Genomic DNA, 22320 nt, shown 5'->3' with positions numbered 1-22320 from the left:
AGGGTTGGATTGACTAGACAGGCTAGGTTAGCTCGTACTGGTTTGCAGGCTGAGAGTGTGGCCCCTCAGTCCCTGTTGCCCACATCATTCCCTTTTCACCTACCTTTACCTACGTATTGGCCTTCATAAAATCTAAGCAATCTAAACAGATACGATCTAATTGTATCTAATGTCCTAATCTCTCTGCATCATTATTTTCTCTTTAATTGTGAAGTCCCCTTTTAAATTACTTCATTGCCCCGGTATTTCACTTACCTTACTGTCTCTTTATCTAGTTCGCTGAAGGACACAGTTGAGAACAATTTTCGAAGCATTAAAGCATCCCATGACAAACGCTTCTGGCTAGCGCTTCTAGTTGTCCTAGGGGGTCAGTTCAAACTGCAATATTCCACAGTTCTATAGGCGGATTCTGCGAGTCTCTGGAAGAGGCACTAGACTCGTCAGTTCTGCGCTACCATGCAGGGCTCCTTTTCGGACAGGCAGCAAGTTGCCTCGGTCCCATTTCTGCAGAACATTGAATCGCTGGGGTAGAAATGGAAAGCAAGCTACTGTCGCGGGAATCAAGTTCTACTCGCGCAAAGCTTCCCGCTTAGTGGGCCAAGGCCAGCGTGGGTCTCTAGCCCTGGGAACCCCGCGCACTCGGGGAGGGGCGGGGCGGCCGTGGGCGGTGGGCGGAGCCTGACGGCGGGCAGGAGCACCAATGAAAGCCTCAGCCGGCGCTGGCCGTGCGCATGACGCTGCGTAGCGGGCTGCGAGGCTGGGGGCGGAGGGGCTGGGGAGTCGGGAGCGTTACATTCGTTTGCTGTTGGGCTGGTGGCGTTGGCGGCCTGGGGCAGCCGGGAAGCGAGCGGCTAGGAGCCGACCTTCTTGCCAGCCGCGCTGTGACGGCTTCTCGGCTTTGCCTTCCTTGCTGAGGTCCCCGCTGCCAGGCTCCGGCCCCAGGTAATGCCCATGCTCCCCAGTCCCCTCCTCACTTCCTGCCAGGGTCCACCCGCCTTTGCCGGAGAAGAAGGGGAGAGAAGTGGCGGCTGCAACTCTGGCCCGGGGGCCTGGCCTTGTCCTGGGCTGAGGGGAGGGGGAGGCTCCGCGAGTCCTGGGCAGTTTGGGGGATGGGGCGGGCGGGAAAGTTACCTTCGGGCGCCGGTATGGCTGGCAGCCTTTTAAACCTTGGAGGTTTGTTTGGTGTCCCCCCAAATCCTGTGACATCTCTCAAGCCAGTAATAAAGAAAGTTATGAATTAGAATACATTTTATTCCTTAAAAAGCGAAACCAAAAACGCACTCAGAGTGTCAGCTTCTGACTGATTTTAGGGGAAAAAAGTGTGAAGGGATAGGTGGTACTTCAAGACATCGAAATCTGGATACCAAAACCTTTAATCAACTCATTTTATTTTGAAGTATTAGGATGTGATTAAGTTTCTGTCATTCTTAAATGTTAATAGCCATGCAGTTTAAATGATATGTATGTTTAGAAGTTATTTGTAAGCGAGAAACACCTATAAGCTCTCAGGTGGGTGCTGTTTAAACTAATTTTTTTCCAGAGTCCCTTGAATTCGAGTCGAATTCAACTCGAAGCATTCTTCTTTTTTTCCCCTTGCTTTAAGTTGGGCGGTATTGGTGTTAGGGAAGTTGTGTGTTGTTTAGGCATAAGGATGGATTTTGGAAGGAGCTCTGATGCATTCAAGACTATTCCTTTAAAAATGCACGTGTCTCATTGCATCATGTGCTGCTAACTCTCAAGATTTCACATTCTTAGGATAAAGATCAAAACACTGCTGCCACTCTTATCTCCAGTTCAGTTTGAGCTATCTGGGCTCCAGCCACACCGGTTTTATTTTTGTTCTTCTAAGAAAGCCTCTTTCTCTTTACTATCTCCTGGTCTTTAGGGGTTTCCTTCACCTCTAATTGGCTCATTTCCTCTAATATCAGCCCTAATATCACTTTTTCAGGAAATCCATCCTGTGGGGGGTTAAACCCTCCTAGCGCTCTATTTTTCTTAGCTGCAGTTAATCATCAATTGTAATGAGCTGCGTTAGTTACTTAGATGCTTTGTTTCTTCTACTAGCATGTAAATTTCATGAAGGCTGGGCTAGTCCATCTTATTTAGGTCTTAGTTCGCAGTCTGGCCCAGCACCTGGCGCAATGAGAATGAATGAGTTGGAGGACAGAGGAGGGAACTTCTTTTTTTTTTTTTAATGATTGCTTTTATTTATTTTATTTTTGGCTGCATTGGCTCTTCGTTGCTGTGCGTGGGCTTTCCCTAGTTGCGTCGAGCGGGGGCTACTCTTCGTTGCGGTGCGCGGGCTTCTCATTGCGGTGGCTTCTCGTTGCGGAGCATGGGGTTTACGCACGCGAGCTTCAGTAGTTGTGGCACGCAGGCTCAGTAGTTGTGGCGCACGGGCTTAGTTGCTCCTCGGCATGTGGGATCTTCCCGAACCAGGGATCGAACCTGTGTCTCCTGCATTGGCAGGCGGATTCTTAACCACTGCACCACCAGGGAAGTCTCAAGGAGGGAACTTTTGAATGAAAAATATTAACTAGAGATTACCTGTTTCCTTTGGGAAGGAAAAGGAAAAAGTTTTTAACAAAGGCCAGTTAACAAAATTTATTTATGGAATTTATCACATAGGATAAATGATTATAGTGACCATACAGGTGTAAATGAGAATTTGTGTTCTTTAGTTTTGCTAATTGATAAGCCAGTTCTTTGATATGTAAATATAGGGTTGTACTAGGGCAAACCTTTATTTGGAAAGAAGAAAGGGAACCTTTCTTCTTTTGAATTTGAATTGTATCTGTTTTGAATTCTTTTGTTTTGAATTGTATCTGTAAAGTGTTTCTCTTTACCCCTACTGAACCTGGGAGTGATGTAACAAAGTCGTCACCTAGAGTAGGTGTTCCTGTTCAATGTTTCTTTTTTTTTTAATAGATTTAAATGTGCTTTTGAAAGCTTTATTAATAAGGAACACTGCAGGCAGGCTGAAGTGAACACTTCTTTCCAACGTGATTCATTTTAGTGGTTCAATCCAATTCTTTTTGTTTCGCTTTCTTAAGGCAAGTTAGATACTACCACACTGAACATTCCAAAACCAGTGAACTGGTTGGATTCTTAAGAAATAATTGTTCAGTGTGTTGTATTTTTAAAATAGCTAGTCAACTTTATGCCACTTTGGGTGTAAATGTTTCTGCTGCCACTTACTGTCATGTGACTGAGTTTAGTAGTGTTTCCGAATCTTTTGCACCTTTTTAAATGGAAATTTTAAGTGAGGTATGTGATGCACTGACCCTGGCACCCAGCACTTTAAATGTTACTGACATGATAAACATGAGTGCCTATTTCCTTTATTGCTGCACCTCTTGTGAGACTAGTCTTATGATCATGATTTTCACTTCCTCAACTCATTTTGCAACCCAATTCAATATGTTTCTTTCTCTCTCTTCCTGAAACTTCCTTCTTCCTGAAACTAATTATGCATGTAAATTGTAGCTACTAATGTCCCCAGATTGTGAAATATTCAGTGCCCCATGCTCTTTTTTTTTTTTCTTCCTGTATTTTTTTGGTCCTACCTGAATTTTCCATGGTATTGACCGTAGGTTACCTCTTGTATCTTCTAACTTGATTTGGAACATTGCTTGCTCCTGGTTCTCCTCTAATCTTTCCTAGGCCTTGTTTTTTTTTTTTTTTTTTTTTGCAGTTCTTTAATTGCCTTGTAATATTGGAAAATGTTAACCACTTCTAAAATGAGATAATAGTGGGAATTCCCTGGCGGTTCAGTGGTTAGGACTCTTTCACTGCTGTGGCCTGGGTTCAATCCCTGGTCAGGGATCCCTCAAGCCATGTGGCGTGGCCAAAAGAAAAAAGGGTTAATAGTATCTGCCACATAGATTGTTGTGAGGATTAAATGAGCCAAAGTAAGTACTAGGCAAATGTTAGCTTTGTTATTTCCTAAGTAATCTCTTTTCTTGACTTATGGCCTCTCCCTGAGACTTCCTTCCTGTGCTTGGCCTTAGCTGCTGCCTATACACCAATGAATCCCACATCTCTCTCTTTAGTCCAGATTTGTATATTCATTTGACTGTTGGCGATAATCACTTGGCTGACTCACCGGTATATCATATCGAACTTATCTACTCATTTCTCTTCTCCTGTAGTTACTTAGCTTAATGGCACACCCGTAGGCTTAGTTAGGAAACTCACTTGGGATCTGTATTTCCAACTGCCTTCTGGATGTAGGCACCTGGATATCTCATAGATGCCTCAGCTTAATGTTTGTAAATTTATCCGATCTCTCTTATCTCTTCTTCATGAAATCATTTGTCCATTTAAGAAATACATGTCATTTGAGCGTTACTTTAGGCCCTTATCAATTGCGAGAGCTCATTGTTCTCCCTGTTATCCAGGAGGGCAAAATTTCCCCCTTTACCCCTCTTGAGTTCTCTTTTTTCCCCCCCAGTATTTGCTTTTTTATTCTGATAAAATATACATATCATAAAATTAACCTTTTTAAAAACAATTTTATTTTATACTGGAGTATAGTTGATTTAACCCCTCTTGAATTCTTGACAGGAGGTAGATTAACAGGAGAAAAAAGAATCTTTGATTCGTGTGCATGGAGGTCTCATAGAAACAAGACCTAAGAAGTGGCCAAAGTAGGCAGCTTTTATATGTTTTAGACCAACAATAAATTAGAGAGGAATTGACAGGACAAAGAAGCTTAGGTTTGGGTGCTTAATTAGTAAGGAACTTAAGCAAAGTTTGGGCTTGGTTAGTAAATTAGCAAAGAAGTGGCAGGTGTTTCCTTATACAGGTCTCTGGGCCCTGAACTCCCCATCTCTGGTGATAAGGGTGTCTTTCTACCTTCCATTACAGGAAGGGCACCTTTTATGTGGGAGATTTATTTCCTGTTTTCAGGGAGACAGAGAGGAGGGTCACAGTCTCCCCCTTGCAACCGCTGTTTCTTCAAAATAGTCAGTATGCCACTGAGGCATATTTTGGGGCAGCCCGCCCTGGGCCCCATCACTGCCAATAGCACATCCTCCACATTGCTGCCTGAGTTCTTACTAAAAGACAAATATCAAGTCAGACAGATATAAGTCACCCTCTGTTTAAAAGCCTCTATCAGCTCCTTGTTTTGTGTGTTAAGTTCCAAACTCCTTAGAATTGCCCCTAAGGACCCTTGACCTTTTGTCCTTGCCCTTCCATTTACCCTGTGCTCCAGCCTTTCCTTCTCTTCCTTTAAGATTTAACCTAGATTTTACCTACTTCTCGAAACCTTTCCTAATTGCCCCTAAGCTCTATTGGGCATCAGGCCTGTATTCCCTTCATGTACATACATCTAAATTACTGTTCCGTAATACTCCTATAATTATGTTTTTATATCTTTCTCTTAGTTTTTCATTCCTTGAGGGCTCAGACTGTTTAATCATCTTTGTATCCCAGGGCCTGGCATGTAGTAGATGTCAATAAAATGTTTGAAATAATGGATCTGTCACCAAGGTCTGTACATGTTCATGTTTTCAGAGTGCTCTTCATCTGGTTCTGTTTTGATGCCTGGCAAACCTCTATGTCTTCTTTGAACTCTGGCTCTAATGTCACCTCCATGAGGACTTATGCAACTTCTCTAAGTGGTTGGTTGTGCCTTCTCTTGACACCGTGTGTGCGTAAGTGTGTGAGAACAGTTAATGGGGTAGACCTCTGTATTATTTACAATACATCTAACATCATTGTAGAAAGAGGTGCTTAAAATACATGGATTTTCAGATAATTGACACGTACCTTTTAAGTGTCAAAACTTAAAAAAATTGTTTTTCAAGGCAAATTAAAATTTTTGTCCTTGCCTTCTATGTTTAAAGTACCGTAGCGTTTTACAAGATGTGCCAGGGTCATTAAAGCATGAACTTCAGGGGAGTTCCATGGTAGTCTAGTGGTTAGGATTCCAGGCTTTCACTGCTTGGCCCAGGTTCAATCCCTGGTAGGGGAACTAAGATCCTGCAAGCCACGTGGCACGGCCCAAAAAACCGAAAACCGAAAAACAAAAAAAACAGCATGAATTCAGCAGGTCTGCTTTTTTTTTTTTTCTTTTTTCTTTTTGTCTGCGTCGGGTCTTAGTTGCAGCAGGGGGGCTCTTTCATTGCTGTGCTCGGGCTTATCTCTAGTTGTGGCCCACGGGCTCCAGAGCGCATGGGCTCTCTAGTTCTGGAGGCGTGGGTTTAGTTGCCGTGCAGCATGTGGGATCTTAGTTCCCCACCCATGGATCGAACCCATCTCCCCTGCATTGGGGGGGCAGATTCTTAACCACTGGACCACCAAGGAAGTCCCTGCAGGTCTGCTTTGATACAATAATGTGTTGGGGGACTTATAAGAAACATAAGCCCTTTAACCCTACGTGAAAAGACCTATGGTTGCTTTCTCTTTTTTAAAGTTGATTCCTACTTTTAAAGTTTTCTTTCTTTACGGTTGTCTATAATTATGCTTCTGGTTGTCACTACTTTTTTCTGTGTGAATTGGGTACAGGATTACCTACCTCACAGGGTTATTGTTAAGTTTAAAGGAGGTAATGTATACAAAGATCTTATCAGAAATTGTAGCCAGTGGTAAGTACACATTAAAAGGAACTTACCAGCAATTCTAATAATGTTTGTTCTAATTATTTGAATTGTTTCAGGAGAAAAATCTCTCAAGTTTGAGAGATTTTCCAGGGAAGTAAAAGTCATGGCATTTGTTAGCAAACTGTTTTTCAAAGTCTGTTAGACAGCCTGAGTTTATAATTGGGTCCAGAATGGCAGATGCTGATGAAAAGTCTTAAGCTCTAGAGCGGATCATTTTTATGTACATCCATACAACTTAAACCCCAAACTGGGGTCTATGTTTATCTTTTAGTGTTAACAGGTAAAGTTAGAAATGAACATGAGTTCCAACTCTCATACTATCCTCTTGATGATTGTTGCATGAACATGTGAAGGGAAGTTGTTTTATTTCCTTACTGTGTATGAAAATGCTTGATAACTATTCATTCATTCATGTATTAAGTACAGACTGTTCCAGGCAAAGTTCTAGATAGTTGGATAAAATGGTGAACAAGTCAAAATTCTGCTTTTCATGGGGATTAGTCTTGTGGGGTAGACAATTAAAACGATAATGTATTGGGAAATAAGTGCACTGAAGAAAAATAAAGCAGGGTAAGGGATAAGACTAACAGGGTGTGAGAGTGTTTATTTTAGTTGGGGTAGATAGGGGAGTCCCTGGGGAGGGGACATTTGAGAACTTGAATGAAGTGAGGGGGAAATCCTTGAGGGAGTGTGTCGAATTGTAGTCGGAAGTGGAGGGTCGGGAGGTGAATGGCAGATCATGGAGGAGTTACTAGACAATGGTGAGGGCTTGGAACAGAATTCAGTGCCTGAAGGATTTTGAGCCAGGGGAATGACCTGCTCAGATTTACCTTTTAAAAGGGTACTCTGGGGCTGCCCTGGCGGCGCAGTGGTTGAGAGTCCGCCTGCCGATGCAGGTGACACGGGTTTGTGCCCCGGTCCGGGAAGATCCCACATGCCGCGGAGCGGCTGGGCCCGTGAGCCATGGCCGCTGAGCCTGCGCGTACGGAGCCCGTGCTCCGCAACGGGAGAGACCACAACAGTGAGAGGCCTGCGTACCGCAAAAAAAAAAAAAAAAAAAAAAAAAAAAGGGTACTCTGGGCCCTGTGTGACCAGAAGGGAGAAGATGAGGAGAGACCAGTTAGGCTACTACAGTGAGAGGTGGCGGTGGCTTAGACTGTGATGGATGTGGTGATGGATGTGGTGAAAAGTTTAGAATGTGATATATATTTTGAAGACAGAGTAAAATGGACTTGCTGTTGGATTGATTAAGGGAAAGTAAAGAATCAAGGATAACTTTGGGTTTTTTGTTTTTAATCTGGGCAAAGACTGACTGGTAGTTCCATTAACGGAATTAGGAAAGACAGAAGAATGGAATTGGAGGGAACATCAGTAGTTCAGTTTTGGTCATGTTAAAGTTTGAGATGCCTGTAAGACATCTACCTACCTAAAGGTGTCTGGTGGGCCTTTGGATAGGAGTCTGGAGCTCAGGGAGGTCTGGACCTGCTGAGGAAAGGAGGGCATCACAGTAAGTGAACTGGTGGTGATCAGAGCGTTAGACGCTAGAAATGAAAATTATGGACATGGTGCAGTTGTTGGTAACAGTAAGTTCTAGGGGAAGATGTGACTGGGACATAAGAACAGCTTTGTGGAGAAAGGAAGAAGTCAAGGAGCTTGGAGGCCAGGAGCTTGGATCTAGTACATAAATGTTGAAGTGAAAGAAGTGTGGAAGAATTGGTGGAAGGGAGAAAGGGGGAGTGAGTGAGGTGTTCACATCCTCAGTAAAGGAGGGGAGTGATCAGGAAGACAGAACATACAACAAAGAGAAGTATCAGGTGTAATAATCTGGCTGAGGTATTTAAGGAAGGGAACGAGGAACGGCGACCTGGAAGTAAGAGGAAACAAGGAGGATAACTTCCCCTCCTGTGTTAATAGGAGGGCAAGAAAAAACTATGGTATACCTCACATATAAGGGCAGTGATCCATGTCAGCACCTAGAAACCACTTAGAATTAATTACAGTTTGAATTTTTGACTTTGCAACAGCTAAAATAGTCTGGCTAGCTAGTGTCTAGATTGGTAAGGGGGTGGATTCACAGTCCTGAATGAGTGGTCAGAACGTTCAGCTCTCCTTCATCTCACCTGGATGATTGCAGGAGTCTGCTAGGAGGATGATTGCCAGGGTGTTCCTTTTTTACGCTCTTGCCCTCCTTGTGGTCTGCTCTCCACACAGAGGCCAAAGCGATCCATTTGTGTAGAGAAGGAACAGTTGAACTGAGCATTACTGTAATGTCCCTCCATTTTCTGCCACAACAGCCATGTACTGTTACTGACATGCATGGCAGGAGGAGCTCAATTCAGACATCATCTCGTAATCTTATGATTTACATGATATGAGGATTTGGTTAAAATTGAGGTGAGGCGTAAGTAATAGTTATCCTTCCTAACATCTGTATGTGTGACAATAACAAAATTTGTTAATGCTTTCTTGGAAGCCACGTGGTGTTTGAGCTGCATTTGAGAAAGTGTGTAATTATGGAACTTTATTTACCCTCATCTAGCACATATTAAGAGCAAACACAAGTAGAATTTGAGGGATGATATGACTTTGTGTCATTTAGCGTACAGGGCATAGATATGTAGGGATCAGATCCACTTAATTTTTTAAGCTAGGTTGTTAATAGAATATTGGCACTCTAATGTGTGTTATCTTTGTGTGTGTGTGTATGCAGTAGTATTTTAAACTTTCTAGATGAAGAAACAGATTGAGAGGTTGGAGGATTTACCTGAGGATGCAATATGATGGAGCAGAGATGTTAACTTACCTCTCGGTGTTGTGATACCAAATCTTGTGCTTTCGCCACTGTGTTATGGTTCTCTCTTCCTGCTAACGGAGGAAATTGAGGCCAAATACCATAGACTATGACATAAAGCTTTTTATGAAGAGTTAGTGTTTTCTTCTTTGGCTCACTTCTAAAATGTCAATGGATCTATGGCAGTGTAATTGCGCAAACTCAGTACCTGTGCTTTAGCTTTTTTTTTTTTTTTTTGAGGTACGCGGGCCTCTCACTGTTGTGGCCTCTCCCGTTGTGGAGCGCGGGCTCAGTGGCCATGGCTCATGGGCCCAGCGGCTCCATGGCATGTGGGATCTTCCCGGACCGGGGCATGAACCCGTGTCCCCTGCATCGGCAGGTGGACTCTCAACCACTGCGCCACCAGGGAAGCCCTTTTTTCACTTTCTAATCAGCAAGAGAGAACTGATTTCTCACTGAGTTGATACGGTCTCAGCCAAAAGCAAAGTAACATTATTTTAGTTAGCCTGTATTGCTTGCTTTATGTGATAAATGTATAACTGTTTATTTCAGTTACTGAAATATTCAAAGTAGGTTTTGCATACCCTTAGTCTAGGGGGCCCCCGCACCCCCAATTAAGAACGATTGTTGTAGGTCTTATTGTTGAGTAGAAAGTATAAAGCTGTTAACAGAGAAGATGATGCTCATTGGCATTCTGCCAGCATACATTTTCCTCTGAGTTTAGAGAACTTATTACTCAGAATAATTGGTTGTGGTATTAACTGGTACATCACTTTCTGTACTAATACATACCTATCATATTCCAGATACGCCCCACTAGATTTTGGGAATTCAAAGAGAAGATACCATTTAGTCCCTGTCTTTAAGAAGCTTATGCTGAGTGTAAGAGGCAGATAGTATTGCTCACTGAGTATCTTAGTGTGACAGGATGTACTGGGTGCAACTGGACCACAGAGGACGGTGAGGTGAGAGATGGTGGTCAAAGAAACCTTAGCAGATGAGGTGAGTCAGGGCCATCTGGTGATTACAGTGTAGGCTGTGGAATCCAGTAGTTCTGGTTCTGAATCCCTGTTCTGCAGTTGGAGAATTATATGATTTGGAGCAAATTAAATCACCTCCCTAACCTATATTTTTCTCACTTGTAAAATGAGCTAATGCCTACCTCTGAAATTGTAAAGGTTGAATAAGAAAATTTAAAGGATTTAGCAGCACAGTGCCTGCTCATTAAGTCAAAACTGTTGTTGTTACTGCTGCTGCTGGGACTGTTACTTTGAATGGTGAGTAAGATTAGCTAGAAAGGGCAGAGGAGAAACAGCTTTCTAGAGACAGGAAAGAGTGTATGGGAAGACATGGTGACCAAAGACAACATTGGGGGAATAAAGTAGTAGTACCTACTTTAAAGATTATGTAGAGATTAAAATAATCATACACGTAAAGCACATAAGCGCTCAGAAGTAGAGTCCCTATTATTAATTCCACACTATTAACTCCTGTATAACTCCTTTTTGAAACATCTTTGCTCTTTTTGCATCTTTTATTTTTCTGTTTTTGTCCCTGATGTCTACTTCTTTTTGTCTTACTTGAGGGCGTCCCTTAGAGTTTAGTTGTCAGTTCTCACTTCTCTAATCTTTTCTGTTGGAGAATTAGATGTTCTTCTGGCTTCCTCTGTCACTGTTACACAAATGATTTTAAAATTTACCAGTTGCCCTGACCTCTTTCCTAGGTTCCTCTTTTTAACTGGATCTTATTGGTCTCCTAAAATTTCTACTTGATATATTCATTTACTCTTCCATAATTCTGTTTCATTTGAGTTCGGAAAAAAATAGAAGGAAACTGATCTAGATTTGTCAGATTTTTAATTTGCCAAGCAGTGATATTTAAGAAAACAATCAAGCTCACCATGTACTCCATTGCATACAGAAGAGGACATTTAAACATAACCATTTAAAAAGACCATAATCTTAGAATTTTAAAAGTAATGTAGTGAGTACTTCATTGTGTTTTGCTTTCAGACGGCTGAAAACTTCTACATAGTAAAACACTGCTTTGGAGTAAACCTTGTACTGTCCCGATACTGATCTGCCTAAAATTTGATTTTGATCATATTTTTCAGGGCTTTAAAATGTCTCACTACTGCCTAACTGAAAAAAAGTCCTAATTTTTAGGCCTTTACAGTTTGACCCCAGTTCTTTTTTTCAAGTCTTTTTCCCTCACCACTTTTCTGTTACCAACTTAAAAAAAAAAAGAAAATCCAAATAGTGGGTGGTGTTTGTAGTTTGGATAGCTTTGTGGACTTGGGCAAGTTACTGTAATGAGAAGAAGCAAACAGCCCTTGGTGTCCTGGAGCTGCCCTGGTGCAGTCAGCTAGGCCGTGGTGTTGCTGTGACCTAGCTTGGAACTTGAGAGCTAGGCCTTCTGGGTGTCCTGTTGAACACAAACGGTTTTACTGAACATCAGTATCACACAAAGCCATTCTTTGAATATGATGGGTCAAGACAAGCAGAAGACCATGTTATAATCATGTCTTAACACAGGTAAAGACATGCATGTTGCCCAAGTCACAAAATATCCAACATTCCCCTCTTCAGGCTACTGGGAATGATTGTTGATGCTTTACCAATTACAGCTTTAGCCTCCCTCTGGTCTGCCTCCCTACAGAGATTTGTTGGTATACCCCATCATCACATTGTCCTCACTTTCGGCCAGCACTCAAGCCAGAGTGAACCCCCGCTTCTTTGGGCTCTCCCCCAAAATCACGTAGTCAAATCCAAATCCTAAATAAGTCCTTTCTAATATTCTCTTACCAAGATGCCCCGCAGTTTCCCATGATGTGCTTGTTCAAACTCAGCTTGTTCAGCCATTGGTATGCTCCTGGTGTGTGGGTGGAAGGCATTGGCAGTAACTACCTGGAACCTTATTTTTCCTCATATAGGAACCAGGAGTAATAACAAGTTTTCTGCAGAGTTTTGAAGATTAGAGGAGAAAAACTTAAAGCACCTAGCAGAGTCCTGGTAGTTAGTAATTACTCGACGAAAGCTTGTTTCTTGTCCTCTAGTGAAGTAGTCTGATCAGTCATGGTCCCCTGAACAGGGCTTACAAGGACCTTGTTTTCATCCTTTCTCACCCGTGAAGTGCTCCATTCTCGTCCTTCAAGACTCAGGTCACATACCTTCTGTTCTGTGAAACCTTTGCACCTCTTAATGATCTCTTCTGTCTCTGCACTTCAGGTATGTATTGTTTTTACCATTGACTTGACTATTGATTGTGCTCTACCTTGTGGCATCTTTGTACTTAACTTTTATTTAATTCTTAATTTTTCATGTACTTACGCCTTGTTTGTTCAACTAAATTTTCTTTAAGAATGGGGGCTGTGTTTTGAAACCAGCCAATTACTTTATAAAGACCAATTTCTTCGTATTTGTTATAGTATCTGGTACTCGGAAAATGCTTAAATGTGATTAAAGTAAAACAAAAGGAAGAGAATATATCATTTGTTGCCTCCCCTAAAAATATGGTGATATTGTGAAATTTGCCTAAGCCGGATACTTAAAGCTTTTTATATCTTCTTTCCTAGACAACACGATGTTGGGCGAAGAGAAGACGTCTGTAAGAAAACGGCTGTCGAAGTCCAGTAAACATGCTGAGGAAAAGGAAGAAGGCCAGAGAGACTGTACAGAGGAGTGCCAAGAGACACCTAGTAACGGTGAGGCTTTTACTGTTTCTGAGGTGAATTGATGAAATAGGCAACAAATTCAGTGTTCTAGAGCAAGGATTGCCATCTCTTTAGCTCTCTTATAAATGGATATGCTGGTAGGCACTGTAAAGTGCAGGGGAGAAAAATAAATTGATTGAAAGAATAGAAAGGAACACATTGGTTTAGTTGCCAGTCACAGCTGCTTTAGGTACTGCTGGTGACACTGGTGTGTAAATTGCTGCACCTCTCATAGAGGTGAGCTTTATTGATGTAAGTGGAGTTTGCAATGTATGCTTTAATTTAGTTTTATATATCTGGTAACGAAGAAACTAAGCCCTTTTAAATTAACTCATTGAACATTTTTGGGGTATCTACTATGTTTTAGACATCATTCATTCATTTATTCATTCCTTCAACTACCTAACCTGTCAATAATTATTGGTGTCCTGCTAGGTGTTGGGGCTACAGCAGTGATTGATACAGATGTGTTTGCCCTCATGGAGCTCCAAGTTAAGTGAATGAGAACCCCTCTCCTGCCGTTAGCATAATTAGATTATTATAAATAAGTGCTACTAATTACTCTTTTAATAGGTGTAATGAGCATAATGAGAGTAATTAGCAGGGTACCTAACTTAGTTAGTTCAATACTACGTTATAAATCTTGGGGGATTTTTGTTAGTTCTCATGTCCAAGTTTGCTTAACATGAATACAAAGAAGACTATGACACAGTACTTGTTAAGGTCAAGGTTTGTGCTTAAGATTGATAGACCTGTAAACACAACTTCAACTGATGTCATCTATTGAATCAGGCTATTTATTTTTGTGGTGACATTTGTATAGGTTTGATTTCAATGAGGATTTGAAATTTGAGGCTTGTTTGGTTAACAAATAGGTGTGGAACTTTCTGAGACAGGTTGTCTTTGGCATCCTGAGATTTCTTTCATAAAGAAAAGCTTTTGCTTTTCCTACTTAAATTTAATTGTAAATTAAATACAGCAGCTGGATCCAGGAATATAAATGTTGCTGCTTAAGTTTGCATAATGTAGTTTATTGATTGTTGGACTCTTAATTAGCTATTTATGAAATATTTATATTGTCATATGGACTAGTTTCAGTGTGATATAAAATGTGAAATTTGTACAAAAGGGTAAGCCAACATTGGGTAGAAACTTTCCCCTTCCTTGATTTAGGGACTGGGTGCTAATTCACATTGTCTTTTTATTGAAACTTTCTGTTACCAGTATGATTTTCTCACTATGTCCCATTTTTTAAAGAAAAGCTTTTAGACTATTCTAATTTCTACATGTTTTCAGTACTCCTTATAGCCTCAGTTTATTAAGTTTTAATCATTCCAGGTTTTAATGCAGATAATAAAAATTGAATTGTTTAGCCTAAAACAAGAAGTCTGACCTCCTCCTTGGTTTAATGTAACTAACACTGATCTGAAAATTGCATGTGTTTCTCCACTTACTTTAACATTGGTTCACTTTGGGGGAGTAAGCAGATGGGTAAAATGTGACCTTTGAGTAGTGAGGGCTTAAAGGACACCACGCCATGCCAGTCATCGTGGCCTACCAGCCAGGCCCAGGGGCATCTGCACCACCTGGGGGCCTGTGAAATGCCCCACCTCACACTTAATTGAATAAAAATTTCATTTTAATAAGTTCTCGGGGGATTCATATGCAGGTTAAAGTTTGAGACACAGCTCTTAGAGTGACAGTTCTCATTTGGGATGTGTATTAGTCAGAGTTCTCCAGAGAAGCAGAACCAATAGGATATATATATATAGATATATAAAAAGATTTGTTATGAAGGGTTGGCTCAGATGGAGGCCGAGAAGTCCCACAGTTTTACTGTTTCTCTGCTGGAGGCCCACGTACTTCTGAGTACCTTGGCTTTCAGCTCTTGGCTACTGTGAATACTGCTGCTGCTATGAACACAGGTATTCAAATATCTCTTCAAGACTCTGCCTTCCATTTTTCTGGATCTATACGCAGAAGTAGGATTGCTGGATTCTGTGGTAGTTCTATTTTTAATTTTTTGAGGAACTGACATAATGTTTTTGATTGCGGCTGCACCATTTTACAGTTTCACCAGTGGCACACAAGGGTTCCAATTTAACCACATCCTCACCAGTGCTTGTTATTTTCTGTTTTTGTTGTTGGTGGTTGGTTTGTCTTTTTTTTTTTGGTATGTGGGCCTCTCACCATTGTGGCCTCTCCCGTTGTGGAACACAGGCTCTGGACACGCAGGCTCAGCGGTCATGGCTCACGGGCCCAGCCACTCTGCGGCATGTGGGATCTTCCCGGACCGGGACACGAACCTGTGTCCCCTGCATCGGCAGGCAGACGCTCAACCACTGCGCCACCAGGGAAGCCCCTGGTTTGTCTTTTTAATAGTAGCCATCCTAATGGGTGTAGGGTGATACCTCACTGTGGTTTTGATTTGCGTTTCCCTAATGATTAGTGGTGTTGAGCACTTTTTCACATACCTGTTGGCCATTTGTATATCTTCCTTGGAGAAATATCTATTCATATCCTTCGGCCATTTTGTTTTGTTGGGTTATATGCTTTTTTGTTGTTGAGTTGTAGGAGTTTTATAATATTATAATATTCTGAATATTAACCCTTCATCAGATATGATTTGCAGATATTTTCTGCTGTTCCATAGGTTGTTTTTTCACTTTGTTGACTGTGTTCTTTGCACAGAAGTTTTTAAGTTTGATATGATTCCATTTGTCTATTTTTGTGTTTATTGCCTGTGCTTCTGGTATCATATCCAGGAATCTTTGCTAAGCGCAGTGTCATGAAGGTTTTGTCCTATGTTTTCTTCTAGTTTTAGAGTTTTGGGTCTTACATTTAGGTCAATAATCCATTTCGAGTTATTTTTTATATTGTATAAGTTAAGGGTTCAACTTCTTTCTTGGGCATGTGGATATCCACATCAGTTTCGGGAGTATTGCCATATGTGGTAGGCTGGAAAATGCCCCCTCTCCCAAAAGGTCCTAAAACCTGGAACCTGTGAATGCTGCTTTATATGGCAGGAAAAGGGGGCAGAGGGGTCTTTGATATAATTAAGTTGGGAATCTTGAGATTATCTTGAATAGCCACCTGGGCCCTGAATGCAGTCCTGTATATTATAAGTGGGAGGCAGAGGGAGATTTGATGACACACAGAGGAGAAGGTGATTTGAAGATGGAGCAGAGAGAGATTTGTAGATGCTGGCTTTGAAGATTGGAGTGCAATGGCCAAAAGCCAAGGAATGCTGCTAGCTACCACAAGCTGCAGAGCCAGGACTGGATTCTAGAGCCTCCAAAGGGAGTGGGGCCCTGCCGTGACACCTTGATTTCAGCTTGGCCTCCAGAACTGAGAGAGAATTTCGGTTGTTTTAATCCACCAAGTTCGTGGTAATTTGTTACAGCAGGTGCAAGAAACTAATACACTATCTTAACAATATTAAGTCTTTCAACCCATGAACATGGGATGTCTTTCTATTTACAGACATACCTCGGAGATATTGTAGGTTCGGTTCGAGACCACCGCAATAAAATGAGTATCACGGTAAAGTGAGTCCACATGAATTTTTTGGTCTCCCAGTGCATATAAAAATTATGTTTATGCTACTACTGTAAACTATTAAGTGTGCATTATGTCTAAAAAAAGACAGTGTACATACCTTAATTAAAAAATACTTTATTGTTAAAAGAGTGCTGACCATCATCTGAGTCTTCCTCAAGTTGTAATCTTTTTGCAATAGTAACATCAGAGATCACTGATCACAGATCACCATAACAAATATATTAATGAAAAGTTTGAACTACTGTGAGAATTACCAAAATATGACAGAGACATGAAGTGAGCAGATGCTGTTTGAAAAATGGTGTCGATAGCCTTGCTCAGTGCACGGTTGCTACAAACCTTCAATTTGTAAAAACAAAAACCAAAAAATCCTGCAATATCTTCAAAGTGCAATAAAACGAGGTATGCCTGTATTTAGGTCTTTGATTTCTTTCAACAATGTTTTATAGTTTTAAGTTGATAAGTTTTACACTTTTTTTGTTAAATTTATTTCTAAATATTTTGTTCCTTTTGCTGCTGTCGTAAGTGGAATTTTCTTAATTTCATTTTCCAATCATTTGTTGCTAATGTGTAGAAATGTAGCTGGTTTTTGTATATTGATATTGTATCCTGCAACCTTGCTGAGCTCATTTATTAGCTCTAAGAGTTTTGTGTGTGTGTGTTTTGTAGTATTTTCTATATACAAAATCATGCCATCTGCACATAAGAATTCGTTTTATTTCTTCATTTTCAATCAACATGCCTTTTATTTCATTGTCTTGCCTCATTGCCCTTGCTAGAATTTCCAGTAAAATGTTGAACAGAATTGGCAAGAGTGGACATTAGGCATTCTTGTGTTGTTTCTGATCTTAGGGAGAAAATTTTCAGTTTTTCTGTTAATTATGTTAGCTGTGGATTTTTGTAGGTGCCCTTTATCAGGTTGGGGACATTCTCTACCTTTCTCTTAATTTACAGGTAATGCCTATTCTTGACTACCATTTATTTTGCTGCATTGTTCATTTGATAGCTAATTAATGAGTAAATATGATAATGACCGCTAACAGTTTATCATGTGCCAGGCACTGTTTTAAGTGTTTAACAAATATTAACTTGGTTAATATACTTCTAATTCTATTCAATTTCAGTGTTCTTTGAGATATGTACATAAGTATTTGAACAGAGAGAACAACCTGCCTTTTGTAAAGATTGAGAGTCCCTTGGCAAAAATATATGAAAAAAAGTTAATATCATTGTTATTCTGTAATTTAGCCCCTTCATCCAATTTATGCATCTAATCATAAAACTGGCCAGTCCACATAGAGCTTTGATCAACTGAGTAGGTTGAGAACACATTTTTTTTCCCCTTAGAATAAAAGCAAAACATATTTGTTTTAGAAAGTGCAGATAAGCAAACGTTCAAGTGTTTATGATTTTTCCTTGGCTACATTCCAAGAAATTGTTTTTAGGTCATAAGATTTATTGGGTGGGTATTGCCAAATTGCTCTCTGGAAATATTGCACTCCCAGTAGCCATATGAGAGTGCCTGTTTCTTCAACCTTCTTCAGTCATGGATGATGTGACCTTTTGAATAAACTCTATGGCATTTTGAGAGATGACAGATTCCACTTTGCTTGAAAAAGGTTTTGTACAATGAGACATAGTTAAAAGCAGCAGTAAAGTTATTGAATATTAATTAGTACCTTTTGTACTTTTTAAGGTCAAAAGAATGAGTTTGGATATCTTGGTTCATTTTAGGAAGATTAGTTAAAAGAAATGGGAGTTACTAGCTGATAATTTGATAACTTAAAAATTTTTTTTTTAATTAATTTATTTTATTTTATTTATTTTATTTTTGGCTGTGTTGGGTCCTTGTTGCTGCACGCAGGCTTTCTCTAGTTGTGGCGAGCGGGAGCTACTCTTCCTTGCAATGCACATGCTTCTCATTGCAGTGGCTTCTCTTGTTGCGGTGCATGGGATCTAGGTGCGTGGGCTTCAGTAGTTGTGGCTCGTGAGCTTGAGTAGTTGTGGCACATGGGCTCTAGAGCTCAGGCTCAGTAGTTGTGGCGCACGGGCTTAGTTGCTCTGCGGCATGTGAGATCTTCCTGGACCAGGGATCGAACCCATGTCGCCTGCATTGGCAGGTGGATTCTTAACCACTGCGCCACCAGGGAAGCCCTGGGTTTTTTAAGATTCAAATATTTGATCCATCTGAAATTTATTTTGAATAATAAGTGAGCTAGGGATCTAATTTGACAGGTTTTCAAAATGGCCAGCCAGTTGTTTCAACATTATCTATTAAATCTCATTTTCTGTATGATATTTATATACTGACCCTCATTTCTAGTTCAGGTTCCTTTCTCTGTAGCAGTGTAGACATATGATTAGTAGACAATTTTGAAAGGTTTTTGAGGTCGACGGAGCAATAGAGGATTTAGATGTATTATACCTTTTTAAAAAAAATTTATTTTTGACGGTGTCAGGTCTTCGTTGCTGTGCACGGGCTTCCTCTAGTTGCGGCGAGCGGGGGCTACTCCTCGTTGCTGTGCACAGGCTTCACATTGCAGTGGCTTCTCTTGTTGCGGAGCATGAGCTCTAGGCGCGCGGGCTTCAGTAGCTGTGGCGCATGGGCATAGTTGCTCAGTGACACATGGGATCTTCCTGGACCAGGGATCGAACCTGTGTCCCCTGCATTGGCAGGCGGATTCTTTTTTTTTTTTTTTTTTTTGCGGTACACGGGCCTCTCTCTGTTGCGGCCTCTCCCGTTGCGGAGCACAGGCTCCGGACGCGCAGGCTCAGCGGCCATGGCTCACGGGCCCAGCGGCTCCGCGGCATGTGGGATCTTCCCAGACCGGGGCACGAACCCATGTCCCCTGCATCGGCAGGCAGACTCTCAACCACTGCACCACCAGGGAAGCCCGGCAGGCGGATTCTTAACCACTGCACCCCTAGGGAAGTCCCTATAGATGGATTATACTTTTTTTTTTTTGGTATCTCCGCTTTTGCTTCTAAGATTGATAAATGATTGGTTCTTTAAAGGACTACTCCTAAACCCAACCATCCTTAGACATAAAGATGGCTTTCACATGACTCTTTTAGATTACTTATATCTCTATGGAGAGCAAGGTGAAGCTGGGGTGAAGATCTTCTAAGGCATGGTCAATGAGAGTTTTTTAGAAAATTATCAGGATTTTAAAATGAGTTTGAACTTCTCTAGGCAGTAAAAACCTGCTAGTCAGTGCCTACACATTAGCTAATTCTGTACTTACCACAAGGAGACAAAGAAAATGCTAGTTAAAAGAAGTGAAACTAAAAGAAATGGAACTTGAAAAATGGTGATTCATCACTGCCTAGTAGGCCTTAGTCATCGTTAGGAATTTAGTCACTATAAGTAGGCCTTGATTTTTAAAATTTAATAAATTAATTAATTTTTAAATCTTTTATTGAAGTACAGTTGATTTACAATGTTGTGTTTCTGTTGTACAGCAAAGTGGTTCAGTTATATATATGTATATTCTTTTTCATATTCTTTTCTATTATGATTTATTACAGGATATTGAATATAGTTCCCTTTGGTATACAGTAGGACCTTGTTTATCTTTTTTTTTTTTTTCTTATTTTTAAAAAATTGTTGGCTGCACTGCACAGCTTGCAGAATCATAGTTCCCCAACCACTGATCGAACCTGGGCCTACACCAGTGAAAGCCCCGAGTCCTAACCACTGGACCTCCAGGGAATTCCCTATCTATTTTATATATAATTGTTTGTATCTGCTAATCCCAAACTCCTGATTTATCCCTCCCTAACCCCCTTTTCCCTTTGGTAACCAGAAGTTTGTTCTCTATGTCTGTGAGTCTGTTTCTGTTTTGTAAATAAGTTCATTTGTATCACATTTTAGATTCTACATATAAGCGATATATGATATCATCCCACACAGCTTGAGGGATCTCAGTTCCCTGACCAGGGATTGAACTGGGGGCCTGTCATTGAAAGCCTGGAATCCTAACCACTAGGCCACCAAGGGAACTCCTTGCAGCAAGTTTAATGAGGATGAGAATTTAGAAATTTGGAGGCCATAGTGACTCCAGAAAAGGAAGAGTTGCAGAAACATGTTGGGGATGAATTGCTAGTGAGACAGTGAAGATAGGAAGTACAAACCACTTTTCCAGGACATTTTATATTAAAAGGAAAAGACAGCATGAGTTGGGTCTTGAAAGATAAGAGGTTCATTGGAAAGGGCTGTTGTTTGTTTCCAAAGGACATTGTTTCCAAAATTTCAGTTATTTATAATTTTGCCATTATCTCTGTACCATATTTATTATTATGTAATTTAAAGAAAATTTCACTAAAAAGAAGAATCTTCATCCTAAGCAGTAAATTCTATGAAGTGATAGTTTGTTTCAGTTACATATTTGTTTCCAAAACGTTAAGTAAATATGTAATACTTCACAGATAAATTTTGAGTACCACTTATGACATCAATATCATAATTTCAGAAAATTTTTAAAGACTACTTTGGTGCTGAATGTAATGTGGACAAAATAAATGGCTCAGTGTGTTGAATGATTTGAACAGTTTCTCAAAGGACATATAAAGGATCAAGGCAATATAGTTTAAAGGGGTAGTCTTGAAAAAGAGATGGGCTACCCCTTCCTCTGACAAAGGAACAGTGGAGAAGAGGATTAAAGATAGTGAAAATTAAGATAGAAGACATTTCAGTAGTTGGTCCCCAAAATGATCAACTGAAGTTTGCTTTGTAAGGCTGGGAGTTGAAGGTGGAAAATGTTTGGAACTACGCTTGGGAGGAATGTTATAGAAATTCATCAAGAGGCAGAGACAAAGATTTCATTTTTATTGCAGGCCTGGTTAACGCTAGACAGCAACAGTTTATAGTGGGCCCATTTTCTGTATTATATTTCTGCAGTGCATGGCAGTTTGAAATCAGAGAAAGCAGATAGCAGGCAATATCTGGGATTGGGATGTGGCTAGGTGGGTCCAAGAAATTAGTGGCGTTGATGAGGGAAGGATAGAAATAATGACAGAGGGTTAGTGACTGTAGGCTGGGTAAGAAAACTGGGAAAGCAAAAGAATAATTTCCATCAGAAGGAACCCCGTTTCCCTGTGCCTCTCTTTAGAGCAATAAAATCTTTCCTAGAAATTGCCCAACAGACTTCTCATGTCTCACTGGCCAGAACTAGATTACAAGTTATGCTGTCTTCCTTTTACCTCTTTACTCTTTTCTACCCTACTTAGAGTCCAGAGCATCAGCCTCCCCGGGCACAATCAAATGGCTTCCATGCCCTCTGGTTTCTGGTAGGGTTCGGTCATGGTTGGGGTGGGTGGCATTGATAGGAGGTCCAAGGGCAGAGAGTAAGGTGTGTGTTTATAACATAGGTTCCCTCTGGGCTGAGTAACCATCTCTCCTATCTAATAGTTCTCTCCAGGGAGTTCTCTTTGGGTTTCCTAAACCATTTCCCTCCTTTGCCCTTTCAGGATAGTAACAGCTTTCCTGTTGCTTGTTACTAGCCCTAGAATGCTACACCATCCTTTGTTGCTTTTCTTAAATTTGCCCACACATTTATAAAATAGTTCCTTTACACTCTTCTCAGTTAAACCTGAGTGGGCCATATCTGACTGGTGCTCGTGCCCATTCTTAAATCAGTCTCTGGCAA

At 40.8% G+C, this 22320-nt stretch overlaps 1 protein-coding gene and 1 long non-coding RNA gene across 6 annotated transcripts in view; one reads left to right on the top strand and one right to left on the bottom strand.

Annotated features, from left to right (window-relative positions):
• Positions 1 to 615, bottom strand: part of LOC307182826 — a 46722-nt gene extending 46107 nt beyond the window's left edge. The window contains exon 1 of one of the 2 annotated variants that reach the window (XR_013827271.1): positions 256 to 615. This is a non-coding gene — a long non-coding RNA (uncharacterized lncRNA). The remainder of the gene's footprint in view (positions 1 to 255) is intronic. The other variant, XR_013827272.1, reaches the window with a different exon arrangement.
• Positions 616 to 739: 124 nt separating this feature from the next.
• SOAT1 (sterol O-acyltransferase 1) overlaps positions 740 to 22320 on the top strand; it is a 57628-nt gene continuing 36047 nt past the window's right edge. Inside the window, exons 1-3 of one of the 4 annotated variants that reach the window (XM_079914375.1) lie at positions 740 to 942; positions 12532 to 12626; positions 12974 to 13102. In XM_079914375.1, coding sequence (XP_079770501.1) covers positions 12982 to 13102 — 121 coding nt within the window. In that variant the 5' untranslated portion in view covers positions 740 to 942; positions 12532 to 12626; positions 12974 to 12981. Of the gene's footprint in view, positions 943 to 12454; positions 12627 to 12973; positions 13103 to 22320 lie in introns of all 4 variants that reach the window. The other 3 variants (XM_079914372.1, XM_079914373.1, XM_079914374.1) reach the window with 3 other exon arrangements.

The sequence above is a fragment of the Stenella coeruleoalba genome, assembly GCF_951394435.1.
Source record: "Stenella coeruleoalba genome assembly, chromosome: 1".
NCBI classification, from domain to species: Eukaryota; Metazoa; Chordata; class Mammalia; order Artiodactyla; family Delphinidae; genus Stenella; species Stenella coeruleoalba.
The sequence above is the reverse complement of the archived record's forward strand: the minus strand, read 5'-3'. Positions and strand labels throughout refer to the sequence as shown.